Source organism: Brachyhypopomus gauderio, chromosome 1 (assembly GCF_052324685.1).
Source record: "Brachyhypopomus gauderio isolate BG-103 chromosome 1, BGAUD_0.2, whole genome shotgun sequence".
In the NCBI taxonomy this organism is placed as follows: Eukaryota; Metazoa; Chordata; class Actinopteri; order Gymnotiformes; family Hypopomidae; genus Brachyhypopomus; species Brachyhypopomus gauderio.
In genome coordinates this window covers 7,238,692-7,262,507 of record NC_135211.1, presented here as the reverse complement: position 1 = coordinate 7,262,507, position 23,816 = coordinate 7,238,692, and the positions used below count along the sequence as shown (strand labels likewise).

At 40.5% G+C, this 23,816-nt stretch overlaps 1 protein-coding gene across 2 annotated transcripts in view; it reads left to right on the top strand.

Moving 5' to 3' along the window:
• The window catches only part of filip1l (filamin A interacting protein 1-like), a 54,113-nt gene that overhangs the window by 21,507 nt on the left and 8,790 nt on the right, over positions 1-23,816 (top strand). Inside the window, exon 1 of one of the 2 annotated variants that reach the window (XM_076972657.1) lies at positions 21,381-21,527. The exons of the other annotated variant lie outside the window; for it this stretch is intronic. Coding sequence (XP_076828772.1) covers positions 21,469-21,527 — 59 coding nt within the window. The 5' untranslated portion in view covers positions 21,381-21,468. Of the gene's footprint in view, positions 1-21,380; positions 21,528-23,816 lie in introns of those variants that run through there. 2 annotated transcript variants of the gene reach the window in all.

Genomic DNA, 23,816 nt, shown 5'->3' with positions numbered 1-23,816 from the left:
AAGGCAAAGAACGCAAATAAGTAATCCAGAAACAAAAGACAAACCAGCATACAATCCAGAAATCATGTAGTCATTTCATGATTTCAAATAATGAAATCAACCTATACATAGCAGACAGAGCGATGAGTAACGGGTGTGTTTAATATCAAGGGGAGGAGGATCGGGCTAATCGAACTGTGGGATTCTGGGTGTTGTAGTTCCGGAGGTTTGGTTGCGTTACTGCCATGTTGCTGATGAGTTTACTGACTGGCTGCACACATTAAGATATCCTCCAACCCTACTCCTACTCCATAGGAACACCAGTACTGCATATCTCTTGAGCTGAGTACAACACCGACACTGGGTGAGGGTCACTGGCATTGGGACAGAGGGGAGAGTTCACTTGAAAACACCTTGGAACAAAGGACAGTGTGTGCTAGATATCAGACTCTGAAACGCACTGTAGATGCTACAAACAATAACGATGCCAACATGACGGGGACGTCCGCTAAGTCAGGGCGGCTCCGGCAGCGTTGCCAACAGTACAGCTCCAAACAGTGTGCAGCTTTGATGCACTGGACCTGTGGGTTTAAACAGTGATAGAAAGCAAAGGGCAAAAACAAGGGACAGGTGCAGGTGATGACGGTGTGTCAATAACTTAGTGATTGTGAGCGAGGGAGGGGTGTTGTGTGTGTGTGTGTGTGTTGGTGTTGGTGTGTGTATGTGAACATCTCCTTTGAGCTCAGGGACCAGCTCAACCATGGCAGACAAGTGCTTGTCTAGGAAAGAAAAAACCTTTTTATAGGCTGCAGGTATAGGCTGTAGATACACAAAAATACATTTCTTGATGCAATTGAATATCACATACAGTTCTTCTAAGAAAGTCAATGCACAGGGAATGTTGCACGACACATTAATTCCTTCGACAGTGTCTGCTGATCTGGTCATTTGTTATCCCCACTGCCTCCAAACCAGTTGCGATCCTGTTCCCACTGCCCGCACACACACACTGCTCTCTCCGTGATTCCTTCATCTCGGGCTTCTGCGTCATAAGACTCTGTCTGCAGGCCTTGGTGGATGCATTCTAATTGTGATCACATTATATAAGCCGTGGGCTGTGTTTGGTTTGGCAGTCAGTGAGAGAAGACTGGTCTCCATCATGCACTGTGTCAGGAAGCAGTGACGGCCATTGTAAATAAGATTTTCTCCGAGGTCACTTTAGGAGCTGTGTGAGATGAAGTGAAGGCTTTACATGAGGGAAAGATAAACGCAACAGGACTTGGAAAAGCATAAATCAGTGCATCTATGACTGATGTGTCAGGGCAGCACAGAACTCCAAGACCTTCAGATTACTCGTCCGGTTTGTGTGGACTTGCTGCCTGTGAAGTCTGTTTCTGTTACGCCTGTACATCAGTACGCCTGTACATCCAGAGCTGAGATCAAGCTGAGACAGGCATGTTCCGTTCCATTGTTGTTGTTGTTTTTTTTTTTTATTACATAAAAGTGTTTTGTTGTTTTCTCTGCTTCTTGTAATATAACACTTCCAAAACATACAGTTAATCTATTTAATGAAACTTTATTGCATTGTATTGGGTCATGAAGTATGGAGCTTGGAATAGGAATGAACCACATATAATGTCTCAGTGGTGCATATCCGAATGTAAGGCCATTGCTGATTCATAACTAACAATGACCCACCATTACGCCCTGAACAGTAATCTGTGCTTCTGCAGTGAGTCATTGTAGAACTTTACAATGTCAAGGTGAAATGAGGCTACTGAAACACAAAAGACAACATGGCACAGAACTCCTACTTATCACCCTTTTGAAGAAAATGCAATTCACCCTACATGTTATCAAAGCTGGGGCCCTGTGGAGATGACATTCATTAGAAGTACAGCAGGTTTTAATTTTCTGCTTGTTAATCCATTGTTGTAAGATGCATTGTAGCTGGATGTAATCACTTCCTTTCTGGGTTCTGGCAAGCGGCGCTAAAGATTACATACACACAGGGCTATGTGCTGCAGGACTGGGAGAACGGACACCAGATCTCTCTCTCTTTCTCTCTTTCTCTCTCTCTCTCTCTCCCTCTCTCCCTCTGTCTCACTCTCCCTCGCCCTCTCTCTCCCTTAACTTGGGTAACCTTTGTCGGGAGGCTCTTAAAGCATGTTAATCTGAGTCTGGAGCCCCAGCTGATTAATTGCCTGCCGGGTTCTGACCAGGTCTGCTGACCTCACAGTGTACTGTAAGAGGCTTCAGTGGGGTTTTGAGAAGCCTACTAACTCTAACCAGATGTTACAGAGAACAGTGTACACACATAACACAGATCTGGTTGAGATCTGACTAGAGGCAAACGCTTAACGGTTACATCTCTCCATCTTCTCTCTTTCTATTCTTGCTTGCCAGGAGCAAGAAGTTGTGATTTCATACAAACATTCTGCTTTAAGGCATGTTCTCTTTTTTATTCACCTTGAAAGTTAATTTTCTATTAAATGGCGTGTGTTCTTTCTGATAAATAGGAACCATGTAAGTCTGTCTGGTATTTGCAAAGCATTGTGGGTTCCCAGGGAGATTTTCCCTGAACTGGACTGCATTTTAATGTTTGTGAATGACTTTGGTGATTTGTTTTACTATTATCTTAAAAACAGAGCATATTTAATAGTTATGCATTATTTACATGTTTTGCTAAATCCTAAAGTACCACAGAAATTGCAGTGGCTTGACTGGATTTTGATCTGTTGTGTATATCCAAATTAATTCTGGATAATATTAACACATTATATTTTACTCAATTACATGTATAGTAGCCATTACTTGTTAATTGGGAGCAACTCCATCAATGTTCACCCTAGTGGCAGGAACGATGTCCTCTTTAACTGTTCCCTGCAACTCTGACATGCTCTTTTCAGTGAGTGCCAAGGGATGGAACTTACAGACATGTGTTATCCCCATGCTGACAAATACTGTTACTATGCATCTGGTCTTCAGAGCTTCTGAACTGTCACCTGAAGTTATGCTGGGTTATACGTCATGTACACTCACTTGTTTGAAAACTCTCTCAAAACACACCTGCATTACAGTAGCATATCTTGCAGGAGCAAGACTCACTCACAAAAGAGTTGTATACATAGACCGGATTCCATTCCAGATCTTAAATCAATCATGAGTTTGATAAACAATGTAAGTATTTTTTAGAATAGTACCATCGAAACACAGTAAGCCAAAAAGCAAAGGCATTCTGCAGAGCCGCGGCGTGAGATGGACGTGACTTGTTATCATCAGGTAATTCAGTATGGACATTCAGGGCAGAGGAAGTGTCCTTTATCACTATTCAAGACAAGACCGACATTTAATCTTGCAAGCTCTCGTGTTTTTACATCTCAAAAGTCCAGAGGTGTCAATTCCAGGTTCAGAAAGTAAAAGTCCTCACCAGGATTTTGCTCAGGCTTCCTGGATTGTGTTGATTCCACTCATTTTACCTGGATCGCACTAATCAGAAAATCTAGCAAGCTTGAGCAAAATCCTGGTGAGGACTTTTACTTTCTGAACCTGGAATTGACACCTCTGCAAAAGTCCCACACACAAATGCAATGTAATAGTGTTGTTCACATTCACTTTGGACATGAATTGAACATTTAATTCTTGGGAAAAAAAAACTTAGTTTTTCAGGAAAGTGGTCAGGAGAGGACAGAGAAATGTAACAAGCATTTTGTTTTTCAGTGGCACATTTTTCATCCATCACAATGAAAAGTCATATCATTTGTGTATTTCATGTTGCAATTCCCTGCCGTAATTGCTTTAAGATGTGACATAGAATCTGCTCCGTAATTAGAAAATGTGCACCTTCTCCATAGTAAAAAAAAAATATATATATATATAGGTGATCTATATTTAAAGAGTTTGAATTTTCCCATTAGTTTTAAAGGGTGTAGAATCTGCTCCATAATTTAAAGGGTGTAGAATCTACTCCATAATTTAAAGGGTGTAGAATCTGCTCCATAATTTAAAGGGTGTAGAATATGCTCCATAATTTAAAGGGTGTAGAATATGCTCCATAATTTAAAGGGTGTAGAATCTGCTCCATACTTTAAAGGGTGTAGAATCTGCTCCATACTTTATAGGGTGTAGAATCTGCTCCATACTTTATAGGGTGTAGAATCTGCTCCATAATTTAAAGGGTGTAGAATCTGCTCATTAGTTTTAAAAAGTGTAGAATCTGCTCCATAATTTAAAGGGTGTAGAATCTGCTCCATAATTTAAAGGGTGTAGAATCTGCTCCATAGTTTAAAGGGTGTAGAATCTGCTCCATAATTTAAAGGGTGTAGAATCTGCTCCATAATTTAACGGCTGTATAATCTGCTCCATACTTTAAAGGGTGTAGAATCTGCTCCATAATTAGAAAATGTGCACCTTCTCCATAGTAAAAAAAAAAAATATATATATATATATATAGGTGATCTATATTTAAAGAGTTTGAATTTTCCCATTAGTTTTAAAGGGTGTAGAATCTGCTCCATAATTTAAAGGGTGTAGAATCTGCTCCATAATTTAAAGGGTGTAGAATCTACTCCATAATTTAAAGGGTGTAGAATCTGCTCCATAATTTAAAGGGTGTAGAATATGCTCCATAATTTAAAGGGTGTAGAATATGCTCCATAATTTAAAGGGTGTAGAATCTGCTCCATACTTTAAAGGGTGTAGAATCTGCTCCATAATTTAACGGCTGTATAATCTGCTCCATACTTTAAAGGGTGTAGAATCTGCTCCATAATTAGAAAATGTGCACCTTCTCCATAGTAAAAAAAAATATATATATATATATATAGGTGATCTATATTTAAAGAGTTTGAATTTTCCCATTAGTTTTAAAGGGTGTAGAATCTGCTCCATAATTTAAAGGGTGTAGAATCTGCTCCATAATTTAAAGGGTGTAGAATATGCTCCATAATTTAAAAAGTGTAGAATCTGCTCCATAATTCAAAGGGTGTAGAATCTGCTCCATAGTTTAAAGAGCGTAGAATCTGCTCCATAGTTTAAAGAGCGTAGAATCTGCTCCATAATTTAAAGGGTGTAGAATCTGCTCCATAATTTAAAGGGTGTAGAATCTGCTCATTAGTTTTAAAAAGTGTAGAATCTGCTCCATAATTTAAAGGGTGTAGAATCTGCTCCATACTTTAAAGGGTGTAGAATCTGCTCCATAGTTTAAAGGGTGTAGAATCTGCTCCATAGTTTAAAGGGTGTAGAATCTGCTCCATAATTTAACGGCTGTAGAATCTGCTCCATAATTAGAAAATGTGCACCTTCTCCATAGTAAAAAAAAAAATATATATATATAGGTGATCTATATTTAAAGAGTTTGAATTTTCCCATTAGTTTTAAAGGGTGTAGAATCTGCTCCAGAATTTAAAGGGTGTAGAATATGCTCCATAATTTAAAGGGTGTAGAATCTGCTCCATAGTTTAAAGAGCATAGAATCTGCACCATGATTTAAAGGTACTTTTCACATGGTATACATATTTACCTGACATGTCTCACAAGAAGTGTTATCACTGTGAACAGACATTTCTTCTTTCCTTTTCTTCACAAGTATGGCTCTTTATTACTTAGTCTTTCAAAGTTAGCTACAAAGAACTAGAAAAAGTTAGAAGAAATGTCCTAAAAATCGTGATGATTTAAATCAGGGGTGCTCATTACGTCGATCGCGATCGACCGGTCGATCGCGAAGGAAGTGTCGGTCGATCGCGAAGGAATGTGCGTAGATCGCGTCACATAAAATAGTAGTAGATGAATCGCACATTTGCACTGACGGTTGTATTTTGACTGACATTCACGGTAGCCAATTTGCAATCCACTCAACAAATTACGTTCGCCACCCCCCCCCCCCCCCCGCTCAAAACTGTGGGCACCCCTGATTTAAATGATAAACATGGCAGCACTGTTTTGATTTCCATCAACTTGTCTGTGAGCAGCTGAGTTTGAAAATTGTGCCGTACTGCACAGAACACTGCTGGAATCTCATGAATCACACAACTGTGGTACATTTGGCAACTCCCTCTAAACATACAGAGGACATGCACAGGCCTTGGAGTGCGCGCCTTAAAACAAAGGCATGTTCAGCATAAATTGCGTCACCGTGCCTCTCCTCAGAATCTTTTCCTTTCCTGGGAAGAAGGTGGGAATGTGGAAACCATGAGCAATCGTGGTGTCACTGCCTTTGCAAATTTTTATGAGAATAGTCTAAAGTTACGATGCTTTACACAAAGTAACAATACTTTTTACTTAATTTATACTTTCTATTCTACATTTAACTAAATAGTTGGCATAGACATAAATTGGTTAATTATCATCGGTTTCCATCGTGTGTGTGTGTGTGTGTGTGTGTGTGTGTGTGTGTGTGTGTGTGTGTGTGATATATATAAAATGAAGAGAGAGGGAGTCAGTGATGTTTCCATTTTCATTTCCTTACAAGGCTCTTAAAAATAAGTCATGGAAGATCAAAAATAAACTGGAGCTGATAATATATCCCGTAGCAGGAATAGACCTGCCTGTTGCTGTTTTAATGGTGGTGGAAATTTGCGAGAAGCACAACTGAGCAGATTTCTGCCCCAACCTAATTGATAGTTGGTGGTATAGGCAGTGCATTTGCCATGCAAGGATCTTTTTTTATGAGATTCATCTCAGGAGGAAAGTTAGTGAGCTGAATTAACCAAAGATGAAGCCTTGCTATGGTATCTGTTCACTTCTCATCTCTCTCTCTCTCTCTCTCTCTCTCTCTCTCTCTCTCTATTTATCTATCTGCTCTGTTAGTGTGGCTTTGGCCTTTGTCAGGAAAAGGTGAACAGGTTCCTGATTGTGAGCCAATTACAGTCTGCCAACCATTTTGTGTTTAAAGAATACTCACGTCACAATGCTGTTTCCTCATCCACAGAAAGCCAATAAAAATATCAGCTAGAGACCCAGCGATAAGACCATGACTTTAATCAGAGTCAAGCTTCTTTGGCCATTGTGCACTAAAATTGTTAACTAGCATAGAAATGCTATGTTGTAATTAGGGGTGGGCATAGATAATTTTTTTAAATCTAGATTAATCTCACTGAAATCTTGAAATTAATCTAGGCATCTAGATTAATCTAGGCATCTCATTCATAATATTATTAAACTAGGAGTCCTAGAACTCGTGATTCACATGGCAATTACTTGTAAATATTTTTGCTCCAATAAACATAAGTGATTATTTTATTTTGAGCATTTAGGTAGTATATCTTGACAGTGTTTAAATGTTTTTTTCTTTTATGATATTTCGTGATATAGAAATAGATGTTTTTGTTAGCGATTTAAGTAAGGCACCCATGTGTCAAATAAGGACATATGGGCATTAAAGGAGCAATACGTCATTTTACCATCAGAAAATAGCAAACATCATTTGGAAAAGTGATTATTTTTCTGTTATATGCAGCTTACATGAGATGAAGAATTAAATTGCTCTTAAAATTAACTAGTTTGTGATCTTTAAAGTGAGTTTCCCACACAGAGGTGGTCATTTTTTAAATACACACTCACCGGCCACTTTATTAGGTACTCCTGTACAACTGCTCATTAATGCAAATGTTAAATCAGCCAATCACATGACAGCAACTCGATGCATTTAGGCATGTAGACATGGCCAAGACGATCTGCTGCAGGGAATGGGGAAGAAAGGTGATTTAAGTGACTTTGAACTTGGCATGGTTGTTGGTGCAAGACTGTGCAAGGCTGGTCTGAGTATTTCAGAAGCTACTGATTTCCTGGGATTTTCCCACACAGCCATCTCTAGGATTTACAGAGAATGGTCCGAAAAAGAGAATAGATCCAGTGAGTGGCAGTTTTGTGGGAGCAAATGCCTTGTTGATGCCAGAGGTCAGATGAGAATGGCCAGACTGGTTCGAGCTGATAGAACAGCAACAGTAGCTCAAATAACCAGTCGATACAACCGAGGCATGCAGAAGAGCATCTTTGAATGCACAACATGTCGAACCTTAAGGCGGATGGGCTACAACAGCAGAAGACCACACCGGGTGTCACTCCTGTTAGCTAAGAACAGGAAACTGACTACAATTCGCACAGGCTCACCAAAATTGCACAATGGAAGATTGGAAAAAACATTGCCTGGTCTGATGAGTCTCTATTTCTGTTGTGACATTCAGATGGTAGGGTCAGAATTTGGCATCAACAACATGAAAGCATGGATCCATCCTGCCTTGTATCAACAGTTCAGGGGTGGGTTTCCCGAAACGTTCGTAGCGCTAAGTACTTCGTAACCTTGTATGAAACGTACGAGGTTAAGAACTACTTAGCGCTATGAACGTTTCGGGAAACCCACCCCTGGCTGGTGGTGCAATGATGTGAGGGATATTTTCCTGGCACACTTTGGCCCCATTAGTACCAATTGAGCATTGTGTCTATACCACAGCCTACCTGAGTATTGTTGCTGACCATGTCCATCCCTTTATGACCACAGTGTATCCATCTTCTGATGGCTACTTCCAGCAGGATAATGCGCCATGTCATAAAGCGCGAGTCATCTCAAACTGGACTCTTGAACACGACAATGAGTTCACTGTACTCGAATGGCCTCCACAGTCACCAGATCTCAGTCCAATAGAGCACCTTTGGGATGTGGTGGAACTGGGATTCACATCATGGATGTTCAGCCAACAAATCTGCAGCAACTATGTGATGCTATCATGTCAATATGGACCAGACTCTCTGAGGAATGTTTCCAGTACCTTGTTGAATCTATGCCACAAGCAATTACGGCAGTTCTGAATGCAAAAGGGGGTCCAACCCGGTACTAGCAAGGTGTACCTAATAAAGTGGCCAGTGAGTATATTTAATACAGAATCTCTGAAATATCCAGACCACTAGGTGGCAGTATAGTGGCCCTTTCATAACATGAAGAAGAATCTTACTTACTGGTCCTTTAATGTTAAACCATACCAAAGTCATGTTTATGTCTGTGTGCTTTTTTGAGTATATACAGCTGTCAGATAACAGAATCAATAGCTCTTTAGAAGTTACATAATTAGACTCTGTCATCACATGTAATACAATTACGTATATTCCAGAGAATGCAGCAATCTGTCACTACGTTTCAGGACTTGTGCGTGTGTGTTTATGAGAATAATGTTTTGATAATGATGCTGTGAGATTAAAAAGAAGTTGGCGGTCTGGCGACCAGAAAAGCTTGTGCAGACGTTGTCCCAGAAATACCAGCCAGTCACGCTTCAGCCATGTGTCACGTCACAAACATTTTAATCAGTATAGACCGATTGTTATCGATTGTCTGTCTCTATTTTGGCTTAAAGCTAATTGGAGGCCAGTGAAGTTATTTCAGTGTATCATTATTCAGCATGTCATTGTTCATATGCAGTTTAAAGGCAAAAATGATGGAATGCTAGTTTTTGGAGGAGGAACAAGAAGTTTGACCAATTTCTGTTTAGCTAAAATTGCTTTCTTTTTTGTTGCAAAAAGTGCTTTGCTACTTTCAAAACTTTCAAACATAGCCTGAAGACCGACCTGTTGAGAACTTAAATCACCACTAACACCACAGATAGCATTCATTGTCCTTGTTCTTTACATTGTGTGTTTATTTGTGTCTATGTTTATTTGCACTTCCAGGTATTGCTTTTAATTCCTGTTGTTTAAGTTTGAGCTACGTTTATCTGCTATACTAGGTAATGGCATCGATTCATGTAGATTAGTTGTAGTCTGGTTCAAGGGTATCTTGAATTGTAACCCATCTACACTACTATGTAGGGTGAATTCTGTGAACAGATGGCAAAGCACTTTGTATGTTGCTCTGGATAAGAGAGTCTGCTAAATGCCCAAAAATGTAAATGTAAGTTCATAGCTAATAGTGTGAGGCAAGTGCAAGAGTGACTTTCATAAGAATGGGGACCAGTAACGAACAGGAAGAGAGAGAGAACAAGGCTGCCTCTATACTGCAAACAGACCCAAAACAGTCCTGACACTGAGACCAGCACACAGGCCCAGACCAGCGCATAGACTGAGGACACGGCACGGGCCCCAGACCAGTCCACACATTTTTTTGTGGGTTTTTCTTATGATTTTGGGAAGTGCAGAATATAATATTGATTTGAGTGTTATACAGGGTGTACAGGGCAAATTACATAGGCCCACCACCACTTAAAAAAAAAAGTTATGTTTCATGACAGCTGCAAATACTGAATTCTGTGAGGCAAACACAGACAAGAGACTCAATATGTTCTTGTGTATGTAACCCAGCAATAATTCGTGCTTTTGCACTTTTTTCTTGTTTTTGTTTTTACCTCCAGTCTTATCTTCAGTATGTATGTTAAGTGACGTTTAGGTTAAGTGACTGAGTTGGCTTGAAAATAACATTAGATTTTATGGTTCTCAAGTATTCTGACTTTTTGTTGGTAAATGTTTGGTTTCACTGACCAGCTATATCTTAAGCTACATCCTGCACTATGTGCTTGATCTGTTTCTTCATGACTGACATTATTACCTGGTCTTGTTATTGCTGAGCTTGGTGGTAATGTTCGTGCTTTTTAAAGAACATTGCACAAGACGTTTTTACTTTGACATGTGCAATGCTTCACAAACAGATTCACTTCAGACACATACAGACCTTCAGGAAACTGAAGACTTACAGAATGGGTTGTACATGCGGTTCTATAGTTCATATTGTATTTATACATATATACAGAGAGAAAAATGTTAAAGTAGCAAGCTTAATGGATAGAAGGCAAGTGCAGCCTTGTATATTTAACAAGCCTATCAGGCTTTTGGGAGAGCATAACGGAGATTTAATCCCTGGAATACGTTTGAGAAAATACCCCAACAAACAGTCATAGAAGCCACAAACACCTGGAGCGTCTTAATCACTAGACAGTAAACTAGACTTTAACCCAGATGTACGAGGAAAAGCTTTTACAGAAACAACTGATTAAAAATTTTTTTAAAGGTATTGTCTGTTCTGTCTGCAGTCGGTTATGTTCTGAATCATAAGACACATGACTCATAAGGCAGAGAATGGGAGTCCTCTTTCTTTCTGTCTTCTAAGGCTGAATTTATTCACAATGTAATTGCTGTTCAAACATTAAGCTGTTTATTGTTATTTACAGGGAAACGTTTACTTTAAGAGAAGTTATTAGTTTAAATCAAAGACATTACGTTTAAGGGTGTTCTCATGTAGTTTATGCTCAGCTTGATCTTAGAATTTAAATTATGTACTGAACATGAGATCAAATTACGATGAGATCAAATTATGATCTCATGTTCAGAGAACTATAATTCCATATTACCGGTAAATTTGAATGGATTTCTTGCAATCCAAAATAGCCACATATGGAGTAACTGCTTCCTCTCTCCTACAATATTTGTCACTGAGCTATACTAAAGTTACAACTAGAGCATCAGTCTAACAGATTCCTACTTTTCAGATTTTTACAATTACAGGTAGGCTATAATTGTAATTAATTATATGAATAGAGCTCCCATGAATAATGTTTATATAAACAAATATTTAAAATGCTCTTGATAATTTCACTTTCACTGTGTGAAACTATTGCTTACTACCATTTTGCGAGTACAGACCACACCTTCCACAGGGAACGTAAGAGAGGTCATTATGGGAGGGGAGGAACATTTGGATTAGGGGGAGGGTTCAGGGCAGTCTCTGTAGGTGGGAAAAGCCAGCCTCAAAGGCTGCAAGGTCATGTATGAGACATCTGCTGGTGTGCTTTTCCTTTATCTGGGACATGATGTAACTGTGGTGTTCTTGAAAGAACAGGCATCTGAGTTGTTGGATTATGTGATCCGGGATGTCTTGTTTGGATGTAAAGGATGCTGTGCTGATTCTGACAGAGTGAGAGTTGGAGATGGCCTACTGGGGATGTGTCCATGTGACCAGGCTTGAGTTTGGTGCATTGGGGCCCTGCCGTAAAATTGTACAGAGCAAGGAGGAGGCTATGCATAGGGAGAAGTTTGGAAGAACAACAGAAAACGGAAGAGTCTGCTGGGCCCAAACATGGGTGGGGGTTGGTCGGTGTGCTGGGGACAGCTAGGATGAGAGTGGTCCCTGCCACAGTGGAAGCAAACATGCAGGAGCTTGCAAGATGGTGTGAAGCATTTGGCGAAGCTGAAATGAGTACAGCTCATCGCTCATCATTGCTGTCCGGAATGGAGAGGGGTAGTCTTTGGTTGTCACAGTTGTTGGAAGTGGACATGACTCAGGAGCTGCTAGAACCGTAGAAGAATGTCTGGTGAGGCATTTGAGGGTGAGATTACCAATTTTGACAGTCTGAGAAGCAGAAACAGTGGTGCAGGGGTGGAGAAGAACAGAGAGATTAACATTAGCATCTTGGAGACACAGGACGGAGTTGATGGTCTTAGTGTTAAATATATGGGTGACTGGCAGAATAGATGTAGTTAGAGAGAAGGCGCTAGGCTGGTAGACCTGAAGGAGAGAGTGGAGAAGCTCAGATAAAGAAGGAAGCCAGAGGGGGAAACACAGGCAGGGAACATGGGGAGTTAATCTGGTGATCTTATATCTGGTGTGATTGTAGCAAGAGCAGCCATGGTCAGGAACTGGCCCAGAAGATCGGTGGGGAGAAGCAGGGATGGTGGCAACCAGCCGGAGGTGAAGAGTGGAACGATAAAGCCAATGATGGAGGATACAAGGTTAACCCTTACCCTAAGACCTGAGACACAGGTTATCAGGAAACAAAAGATGTCCTCAAATGTAATGATTTCTATATCCATTTAAATAGGGAAACATTTAACAGGGAGATCAGGTGGGATTCTTTTCAGAGAAAATCGTGAAGTTTGGGCATGAAACTACAGAGAAATAAGCATGAGGTTTTATGTGTGGTCTTTCTTCCAAACTTCGGTAATTCCATCACTTGAGTTTAAGGTGGCATCAGCTAAATACATGAAAAAATTCTCCATGCAAGGATCTTTTTTTATGAGATTCATCTCAGGAGGAAAGTTAGTGAGCTGAATTAACCAAAGATGAAGCCTTGCTATGGTTTCTGTTCACTTCTCATCTCTCTCTCTCTCCCTCTCTCTCTCTCTCTCTCTCTCTCTCTCACTCTCTCTCTCTCTCTCACTCACACACACACACACACACACACACACACACACACACACACACACACACACACACACACACACACACACACACACACACACACACACACACACAGCCCAGAGAGGCATGCAGTCATGTTGACGCAAGAATGTAAATGACATTGACTCAGTGTGGACAGAGGTGTGGTGACGATGGGAGGAATGTAACTCTCCCTTTTTTCTATGTGTAAATCTGTTTCTGTGTGTGTGTGTAGCCGTTGATTCATTTTAGACACATTTACATGCTTTACAAAAATCATTTTGTTTTTGCTTTTAAAGTTAAACCATCATATGATTTTGTACTGACAGTCTATTAATTCTGTCAGTACTAAAACAAACATACTTCTACTGGAGATTCGCTTAATAAACCATTTTCCTCATCACAATTTAATAGCATTATGACAGCCTAATCTCATATTGCCATTTTAGCCTTTTTATTTACATCCTTTCACCCTACAGGTAAATACAGTATTTCAATTATATCCAGCGCTGCCTTGTATGTCAGTCATCCAGCCCTCTGTGGTTTTTATTAAGAGACCAATTTCAAGAGAGGAGTGAGTGTCCCGTTTCTGTAAGCTGTTTGGAAATTCCTCAGCAGTGATGTTCAAGTCTCGGGGGATGTATTGGCTCTTAATAGAGGGACCTCTGCCTGCAGAGTTTTCCAGTAATCACAGGCAATGAGAAATGAGTGGATTAAGAGGCAGCATCCGCTGTGCGGGGCCGCTGCCGTGTGTTTAGAGATCATACAGCAATCACTCACTGGAGAATAAAAGTGCTCAGTACAGCCCACTCCTACACGGAAAGTATTTCCAAACACAATTAGAGCCCAGGATGTGAGTTAACTGTCATTAAACAGAGGTTATGTAAGCAGGAGGCTCATTCTAAGCACTCCTACTATGCTAATCGCACTCATTGAGCTTCTGGTTGGTTTCGCTGTGTTTGTGTAAGATGAAAAGTTCTAGGTACGGACAAGAGTAATTTAGTGACATCAGGTCTACGTCTTGCGTCAGATCAGTTTCAGATCTTTCTTCACTAAAACTGCTAAAGCAGCATTAAGCTTGGTTAGGTAAACATTTTGCATAGCCAGCGGGCCAAGACAAATCACAGGTTACAGATAGTGGTTAGAGTCGAGAGGGTTAGGGTGTGTGGATTATCATATGGACAGACCATAATTCTGAATGAGGCGTCTAACAGCTGGCTCAACCAGAGAAGATGAGCAAATGAGCAGGTTTTGGTTTTGGTGACTTTAAGCCTTTATTAAAAATAAACTCACCGGCCACTTTATTAGGAACACCTGTACAACTGCTCATTAATGCAAATGTCAAATCAGCCAATCACATGACAGCAACTCGATGCATTTAGGCATGTATACATGACCAAGACGATCTGCTGCAGTTCAAACTGAGCATCAGAATAGGGAAGAAAGGTTATTTAAATAATTTTTATTTAAAATTTTTCATGACAACTATCTCTAGGGTTTACAGAGAACGGTCTGAAAAAGAGAATAGATCCAGTAAGCGGCAGTTCTGTGGGTGCAAATGCCTTGTTTATGCCAGAGGTCAAGAGGAGAATGGCCAGACTGGTTCGAGCTGATAGAACAGCAACAGTAACTCAAATAACCAGTCAATAGAACCGAGGCATGCAGAAGAGCATCTCTGAACGCACAACACGTTAAACCTTGAGGCAGATGGGCTACAGCAGCAGAAGACCACACCGGGTGGCACTCCTGTCCGCTAAGAACAGGACACTGAGGCTACAATTTGCACAGGATCAAAATCAGACAATAGAAGATTGGAAAAAAAAAACATTGCCTGGTCTGATGAGTCTCGATTTCTGCTGCGACATTTGGATGGTAAGGTCAGAATTTGGCATCAGAATGGTGTGGGGGATATTTTCCTGGCACACTTTGGGCCCAGTGGTACTAATTGAGCATCGTGTCCATGCCACAGCCTACCTGAGTATTGTTGCTGACCATGTCCATCCCTTTATGACCACAGTGTACCCATCTTCTGATGGCTACGTCCAGCAGGATAACCCGCCATGTCATAAAGCACGAATCATCTCAGACTTGTTTCTTGAACATGACAATGAGTTCACTGTACTCAAACGGCTCCACAGTCACCAGATCTCAATCCAATAGAGCAGCTTTGGGATGTGGTGGAGCGGGAGATTCACATCATGGATGTGCAGCCGACAAATCTGCAGCAACTGCGTGATGCTGTCATGTCAATATGGACCAGACTCTCTGAGGAATGTTTCCAGTACCTTGTTGAATCTATGACATGAAGGATTAAGGCAGTTCTGAAGGCAAAAAGGGTCCAACCCGGTACTAACAAGGTGTACCTAATAAAGTGGCCACTGAGTGTAAGTCAATAGGAATACTCCCATATAAATTGTAGTCTGCACATTTTAAATGTCTTTGAACTCAAACTATAGCATAGATCTTCACACTACATGACCCCTGTTCTCTATACTTTGCAGTGACCTGATCCAGTGCCGTTAATAAGGCCTTCATATAAACAAAACCACACAATGTAAGCTCTTTACCAAACCTATGCTGCTTCTCACGGTAGAAGCAATGCTTGCTCTGTCTAATCCCAACCAGGGAGCTCTACTGGGGCCAGGGTCAGATCATTCCTGTGGTTTCCCCTGGTTCTCCTGCTAGTCGTTGGTCTTCTCCATGCACGCTTGTAATAGTCTGTGGTTTGTTTTTTTCCCCCTTACGGCACTTTGAAATATCAAATTCTTTGTGAAAACATCTATGACATGTTCCCCTGAAGAATCCATTGCCATCAAAGAGTAAATCGTGTTCTCCTGTGAGAAGTAATTATTTTCAGCTGTTTGCTGCCAAAGACCAGAACTGGAAGCACCCACCCACGCAGTAGCATCATCAGTGGGGTTGTGTTAGAGGCAGCCTTATGCAAGACCCAATCAGCACCAAGACCTTCGCTAATCAAGTCTAGAGTCAAGAACAAGACTGACGGGGAGCGATATGAAACTGAGACCATAATAGGCGCTGTGTGGCCAAGCCTGAGTCAAGACTGAGTTCAGAAATCTGAGTTTAAGACCACAAATGTGATTTCAAAATTTCAATCAAAAAATTCAACATGGCTTGAAACATTGAGGTATTACATGGACAATTTGAGTTTATTTGAATGTTCACTGCATGCTTTGAAAAAACAAAACTAACTAACTAACATAAAACTAACACAAAAACCATCTAGAAACATTTATTTGCTCTCATCATTGAGTAATGTCAATACTAGACATGAATTCTGGTGAAAAGCTTTAGCTTAATATTACTCTATGTTGAGAAATGTTTTAGCACAGGCACAGCTAACGAATCATTATATTCAACAGTATTGACACAAGTATCTTTCTCATCGAGCACATAGGTGGTCTTGGCTGGTCTCAGGAAAAATAAATCCCCAATTTGCAAGGTTACTCGAGTGCACACAAGAACAAGACAAGTTAACACGGGCTATTCCCAACAGCATTAACATGGTAAACGCTACATTTACATTTTTACATTCATGGCATTTAATAGAGTATCAGCATTTATCTGCACTGAATCGCATGGAGCAGCACTGTCAGATTATATCATTATATCTATAAAAACTGGATGTACACCATGTCGGGTCATTTCCCGGGATCAAAGCTGACCCATGTCTGCTCCGTATTTCCCTGCAGTAACTGGGCATCCAGCGTCCCTCCCTGTCCTGCACTTACTCCAGTGGGCAGAGAGGGAGGTGACTACTATTTAGGCTCTAAATTATACACTGTCTGGCTCTGCAACACAGGCATAAGAGCAAGATTGCCAGTGTTTATAAAGAGTAATCTTCAGCTGGGAAAAGGTAGTCTAGTGGTATTAGAGTGGTTTATTATAGCCTCGACTCACACTTTAATTCACTTAAAGTGCAGAGCCAACTGTGGAGCAGCTTTGCTACCAGAAGGGACTTGTTACACAGACACGTTTATACAGCCTGGGACACTTCTTACAGACACACTCTTTTTTTTGTCAGAAGAACTTGATAAGGAGCTGTACTCTGTAAATGTGTGCAGTGATACATACTTGCTAAACTAAGAACATGGTCTGTTTTACAGCTGAGAAAATGTTTTGAGAGCAAACAAACAGGGAACACAAGGACACAACTACATGCCTTTTGTGTGTGTGTGTGTGTGTGTGTGTGTGTGTGTGTGTGTGTGTGTGTGTGTGTGTGTGTGTGTGTGTGTGTGTGTTAAAGAAAAAAAGAATGAAAGAGAAAGAGAGAAATAAAAAATGACAATTTAATAAAGACACGGCAGTTTATCAGATGGAAAACACCAGGAGATGATGTCATGCTTTATAGCCCACAAGCCTTGTAGGTCAGCAGATGATAGCCAATCGGAGTGAGGCAGGAGGGAACGGTAAGTATACTTGCTACCACTCTGAGGAGAAAGGTCATGTCTACTCCACAAAAAAACTGCAAGACAAGGAAAGAGAGAGAATGTGAACACAGAGCTCCGTTTTTATCTGGAGTCCATTTTGTTTGTTCATCGTGTCCGTATGTCCAGTGACCTTCTCTATGTTTTTCGTGTGTGCTTTTATACGCGTGTGTGTGTGTGCGCATGTGTGTGTGTGCGTGTGTGTGTGTGTGTGTGTGTGTGTGTGTGTGAAGGTACACAGCTTGATTCTTAGTGCTTAGTTGTGTGAAGAGAGTTAAGACAAATCCACTTAGTAGCAGCGTGGATGTAAATATAGTGAATATGAGCCAGTGAGTTTCTTCCAGGCTTTACTAGCTTGAAAAACACATGTGTTGCCCACATAATAGCAGTTCAAACTAGATGAGGAGCAGGGCTAGCATTAGACCAGTAAACCCAAACTAGATGAGGTGCAGGGCTAGCATTAGACCAGTAAACCCAAACTAGATGAGGAGCAGGGCTAGCATTAGACCAGTAAACCCAAACTAGATGAGGAGCAGGGCTAGCATTAGACCAGTAAACCCAAACTAGATGAGGAGCAGGGCTAGCATTAGACCAGTAAACCCAAACTAGATGAGGAGCAGGGCTAGCATTAGACCAGTTAACCCAAATTAGATGAGGAGCAGGACTAGCATTAGACCAGTAAACCCAAACTAGATGAGGAGCAGGGCTAGCATTAGACCAGTAAACCCAAATTAGATGAGGAGCAGGGCTAGCATTAGACCAGTAAACCCAAATTAGATGAGGAGCAGGACTAGCATTAGACCAGTAAACCCAAACTAGATGAGGAGCAGGACTAGCATTAGACCAGTAAACCCAAACTAGATGAGGAGCAGGACTAGCATTAGACCAGTAAAGCCAAACTAGGTGAGGAGCAGGGCTAGCATTAGACCAGTAAACCCAAACTAGGTGAGGAGCAGGGCTAGCATAGGCCAGTAAACACAGTTAGGGTTTGACAAAAGGGCTCATAACTTTCCTTCATTCATTGTTCCCATCCTAAGAATTTTGGAATTAAGTGTTAACTTAAACCCTAATCACGGGGGGATAATGTCATGACCATGTCAGTATTTAATAAAATAAATAAACCAGTACTGATAAACCAGTACAGAAAACAAAGAGCTCCTTAAACACAACAAAAACGTTCCATTAAGAAAGTGCTCCTTAAACGCACCAAAACTGAACAAGTTCTATGTTTTCTGTATCGGTTATCACAATGCATATTTTCATTCACCTCAGCAGAGTGCGGAGCAGAATGGCATGTTGTTGTATTTGGGCCCTACTGACCTGAATGTGCAGAGGCTACACAAAGATGAACTCTTGAGAACAAAGGCCAGAGCCATAGGCTCTGTCGAAGAACACAAACACACCTTGCTTTGGTTAAGCTTGTTCAGTTCTGATCTCATCTGTCCTTTCAATCAGTGTGTATGTGTGTGCACGCAAAGCCACACACACACATACACATGCTGTGTCTTGAACAGTGAGATCATTTGGTCAAGGGAGATCATTTCAGAGAGGGGGGGGGGGGGGACCATATGGGTTTGATTACAGAGCAGTGACATCATCGCTGTCAGGTAATCAGGCCCTAGGCACAAAGAGTTGTACAAACATGTAGCTTTTGTCTGCTTTGCATGCTCTCTCTCTCTTTCACACACACACATGCACACACACATGTACGCGCGCGCACACGTGCATGCACGCACACACACATGCACACACGTTAGATCAGTTATCTGAACCCACTTAAGCACCCACTCAAATACAAGCATATTTAAAGATTATTCATTCCCGAAGTAATCTGAAACAACACAGCAATCCCATGCATGCATTCCATGAATAAAGCTAATAAAACCAACATCAGGACGTAAGAACATCATAAGACTTAAAGAGGTTTAAAACAGCTGTCAGACCAAGCATTCTTCATCCTCCAGAGTTGACCTCCGTCGTCTTCTAACACGATTACCAGACTTTCTCCTCAATGCCTGAAGCTCTCCTGAGCATCTTTCTATGCACAAATTTGTCTTTTGACCATGACTGGCCACATGAGGTGTTTAGACTTGTGTCATATTGCAGGAATGAATGTGTGATGCTGGATCACAGAGAGTCAGAGACGCTAAAAACATCTGTCTCCCACACTTTGGATGGGCTTGAGAATTGGAAATGTGAAGCTAATTGTGCTTCTATATTAAGGAAACGCGCCTTGTTTCTGCTGAAGACGAGACTGTAACACACATTCCCAACATTGCTCAAGAATGGCGTCTCTTCTCCTTGTGCTAGCTGGATCAGACAGCCTGTTTACGCTACTCCAAAAAACGTTCAAAACAGTGAAGGAGTGCAGAGCCTGTCTCATGGATCACTTCCATATGTGCCCATCACCCTGCTTCTTCTCTCAACTCGTACACACTCACATTCGCCCTCACCCCATCACACACACTTACTTTACTGTGTGTGTGTGTGGGTGGGTGTGTGCGTGTGCACGGAGGTGTGTATTTCATTCCAAACCAATTTCATCATTCCTGCTCATGTTTGTCTCTCACAGTAAGTCATTTAGTTTGACACGGAGCACATGGATGGTGTACTAATGTTAAAGAGGACAACAGCTTCATTGAACATTATAGCCTCTTCATGATTCTAGGTGTGTAGACTAGACTAATAGCATGATGATATGTCATCAGGTGATGTATCTATGGAAAAGATATTAACAGAATGATTGATTAATGATTAAGAATTATTAAGAATTTCCCTCTGGGATCAATAAAGTATTTATCTATCTATCTATCTTGTATACAACAAAGTCATTCTCCAACATTTTTGAACTCCATATGTTATTAAAGACATCTCAATCACTACTGACCTCACATAATTTCATGAATTAAATCATGAATGATAAATCATGAATTAGCTTGACCACAAATAAGTCATAATATTGTGATTATCAATTATGATCTGATTTTTAAAATCTACGTGCCACAATAACTCATTGAACATTGATTTGGATAACGGGTGATAATAACTTTATGTGCGTCAGCCATTTTGGCAATGATGTATTTTTATAGCAACAAGATCAAAATGTGTCCGATTAAGGCCACTTGCAGACAGGAAGTGTCCATCACTGTCCTCTCATTTCCTGTTAACAGGAATGACTAATACTAAAGTACTTCTGTTATTTAGACTGATATGGCGCTACTGGCCAAATCTCTTGTTTTGTCACAAAACCATGGTAACTGTGATCTATTAACACTCCCAACACTTCCTTCTTACTGCAAATATCCTGCCATCGATGTCTGGAATTGTTTTCTTTGTCTATCGTTATCTTGTCTCCCTCACTTATCTCCAATTTTGTGGATGCTAAAATATATTTTAACTACCAACATGTCTCAATATATCTAATCTCAAAGTTAGAACACAGTATTAAGAAGGTAATTTGAGTGAGGTAATGCCTGTGGCTTTGGGCATATGGACCAATATGAGAGTTCTCTCAGTAGGTTTTTAGGCTCTTTAGATAATACGCTTTAGATACACACCTTAAAAAGTTACAGTGCAATGTTACAAAAGTGGTCAAACGTTCTTCCCACTTTGGCTTTGACTCAAACGTCTTTCTTCTCACACATTCGTACAAACACACACACACACACACACACACACACACACACACACACACACACACACACACACACACACACACACATTCTTTCTCTCTCTGTTTCAGCAGAACTATTTTTCTCCTTTTCTTCTCCTTCTGTTTCTCTTACACACACCCACACACACACACACTCAGGCTATGCCTTTCACATGAGTACACACCCCTGTGAGAGGCTGTCCAACATAATGTCCCATATAAGGGCAGGCTGATGATGTAATGCTCCATAGGCAGTGAGCATGCGGTGGGGGCATCTCTCACTGTTCGTCTACCCCGCTGGAATGCTCACATCACAGACGTGAGTTCTGCGCCCTAGCGCCAGCACTACACACTGACACTCCGCTGCTCTGCACTTCAGGTAGGAACTCGTACATGCACACACACACACACACACACACACACACGTACACACACAGACGCACACGAATGCGCTTACATTTTGGAAAGCTGTATGAAAAGTAGACATAAGAGTTGTGCTTAGGGGATCTTTAGTCATTTAATTAATTTTTAAAAGTTTGCATTATATTTTCAGTGCAATTTATTATTAAAATTAAAATTCGTATTCCTCCTGAGAACTCTCATACAAAACTTTTTTCTAAATATGTTTAAGAAAGAAGAAGACGGACGTTTTTTTTTTAAACAAAAAACGGACTGATTTAAGTTGGACAAAACTATTGAAAAACTGTCCGTCTATTCAAATATGCATGCCAACTGTTCAAATCAAATCTAATAGTTAATTTTGAAGGCCTCCGTGTTATTTCTCTATCCATATTTGGCTCTTAGGGCTTGGACTTTGATGCAAGACAGCAAATTTGTGCAATTAGTTCTTTCCCCTTCATGGATATATGCCTACATTATGAGTTGTAATATACAATATAATGAAAAATTGCTAGTCTTATGGACTTTAATGTTGGTATTGGGGTTTATTGTACTCTGTTAAAAAAATTACATGATGGTCATGTTGGTATTCTGATGCTTTTATGACTTGGTTACCAGTAAAAAACGTTTAAAATAATATTAGCAAGCAGATATTCTTTGACTGATCCAGACATAGCATCCAAGCATGCTTTCAGAGTCTACGATGCATCCACTGCTGAATAAGTAGTGTCATGGGCCTTCTAAATTAGTCCTAGTTTGTTGCCTGCTTTGCAAAAACAAAGATATCCCCCTGATATAATTTGTGACTGGCTTGCTCACTTGCTAAGAATAGCTTCAAATCAGTTACACTGTACAGTGGTTTTGTTCTTTGTATAACTGTAAATTATTTAAATATTTTGACTACTTTATTCTGAGATCATTTGAATATAATTACTGATTAATTCAAATTCTAATAGCATAGGCTATCCAGGAAAATTTGTTGAGGTGTTAATGTGTTTTGGAAGCTGTTCAATCTTTTGCCAGACTTCCCCCTGCTGGACACAAAACACAAACACTGGCCAGTCATTGGCCATTTGCTAATATCTGTGTTTTTTTTCCCCATCATCCACTGTCGGACTTGTTTCTTGACTAACACTAATAGGAAAAAACTTGTACTGGTCATGTTAGAAGGAAGAAACCCCAAGTATGATTGATGTCTATACATATGCAGATTTACTTGTTTCTTAGTTGAGATTTTAGATGTCTATTTTCTCCAGTTTCATGAAGACCGTGGTATGAGAGGCAGTAAACAAACTCTTGTAACAAACACAATATGTTTATAAGTTTAAGGATTTTTAGGTCTTTTAAAGCTTTATCCAAAGCCAATCCCAACCCTAACTCAAACCTTAAACCCTAATATTTAGTGTTACAGTTAAGGTTAGAGTTAGGGTTAACAAACTATCGCTAGCTCTAAGCCTAACTGTAACGCTAACTCTTACCCTAATTTTAACCCTAACTCCAACCCTAATTTTAACTCTAATTCGAACTCTAACTTTATCCAAGGTCAGTGTCATGGAGCGCATGCCCATTTCCTTGAAACACAGGCTGCAGGTCCAGTAAATCCAGTGCAGGCCAAAGCGGTCAGGCTGAGATTAAGCAGGACTTTCGTTCCGCGGTAGGACTTCACTTATTAAAGTCAAGGAAAAGCCCCTCTGTAATCGAAGCCTGATTACTTCCTCTGCTGGTTCTGGGCTTGCACAGTGTTCTCTTGACATACCGATGAGATCAGGCCAGTGAGGTCAAACAGGAGCCTCTTCCTAGGGGTGGGGATTGGAGAAGGATTAGTTTCATCCTCTACAGACCCACACCCACTTCAAGCACTTACGACACAGAGGTTCCATAATTCCTTATTCTCAGCAAAAACGGCCCACGCTTCCTGTCTCTTTTCTGAAATTATCTTTGTCCATCAATAGTTAGAAGGGTTTGATGCATATTGACTGAAAAATAAATAAAGTGGTGCAGTATATTTTTAGACAATTTATGTTTTTTTTTTAATTGTGCGTGTAACCTTGAAATGCTGTGCTGTGCATGGTAAAGTCATCACTGCAACAGGTGGCAATATATTTACCTCACTAGTCTCACTAACTAAGATGCAGGACATTATCAGTGACTGTGTCAATAGTGTAACTATTTTTACATATGATTTAAATATATGATTTGTCATATTGAC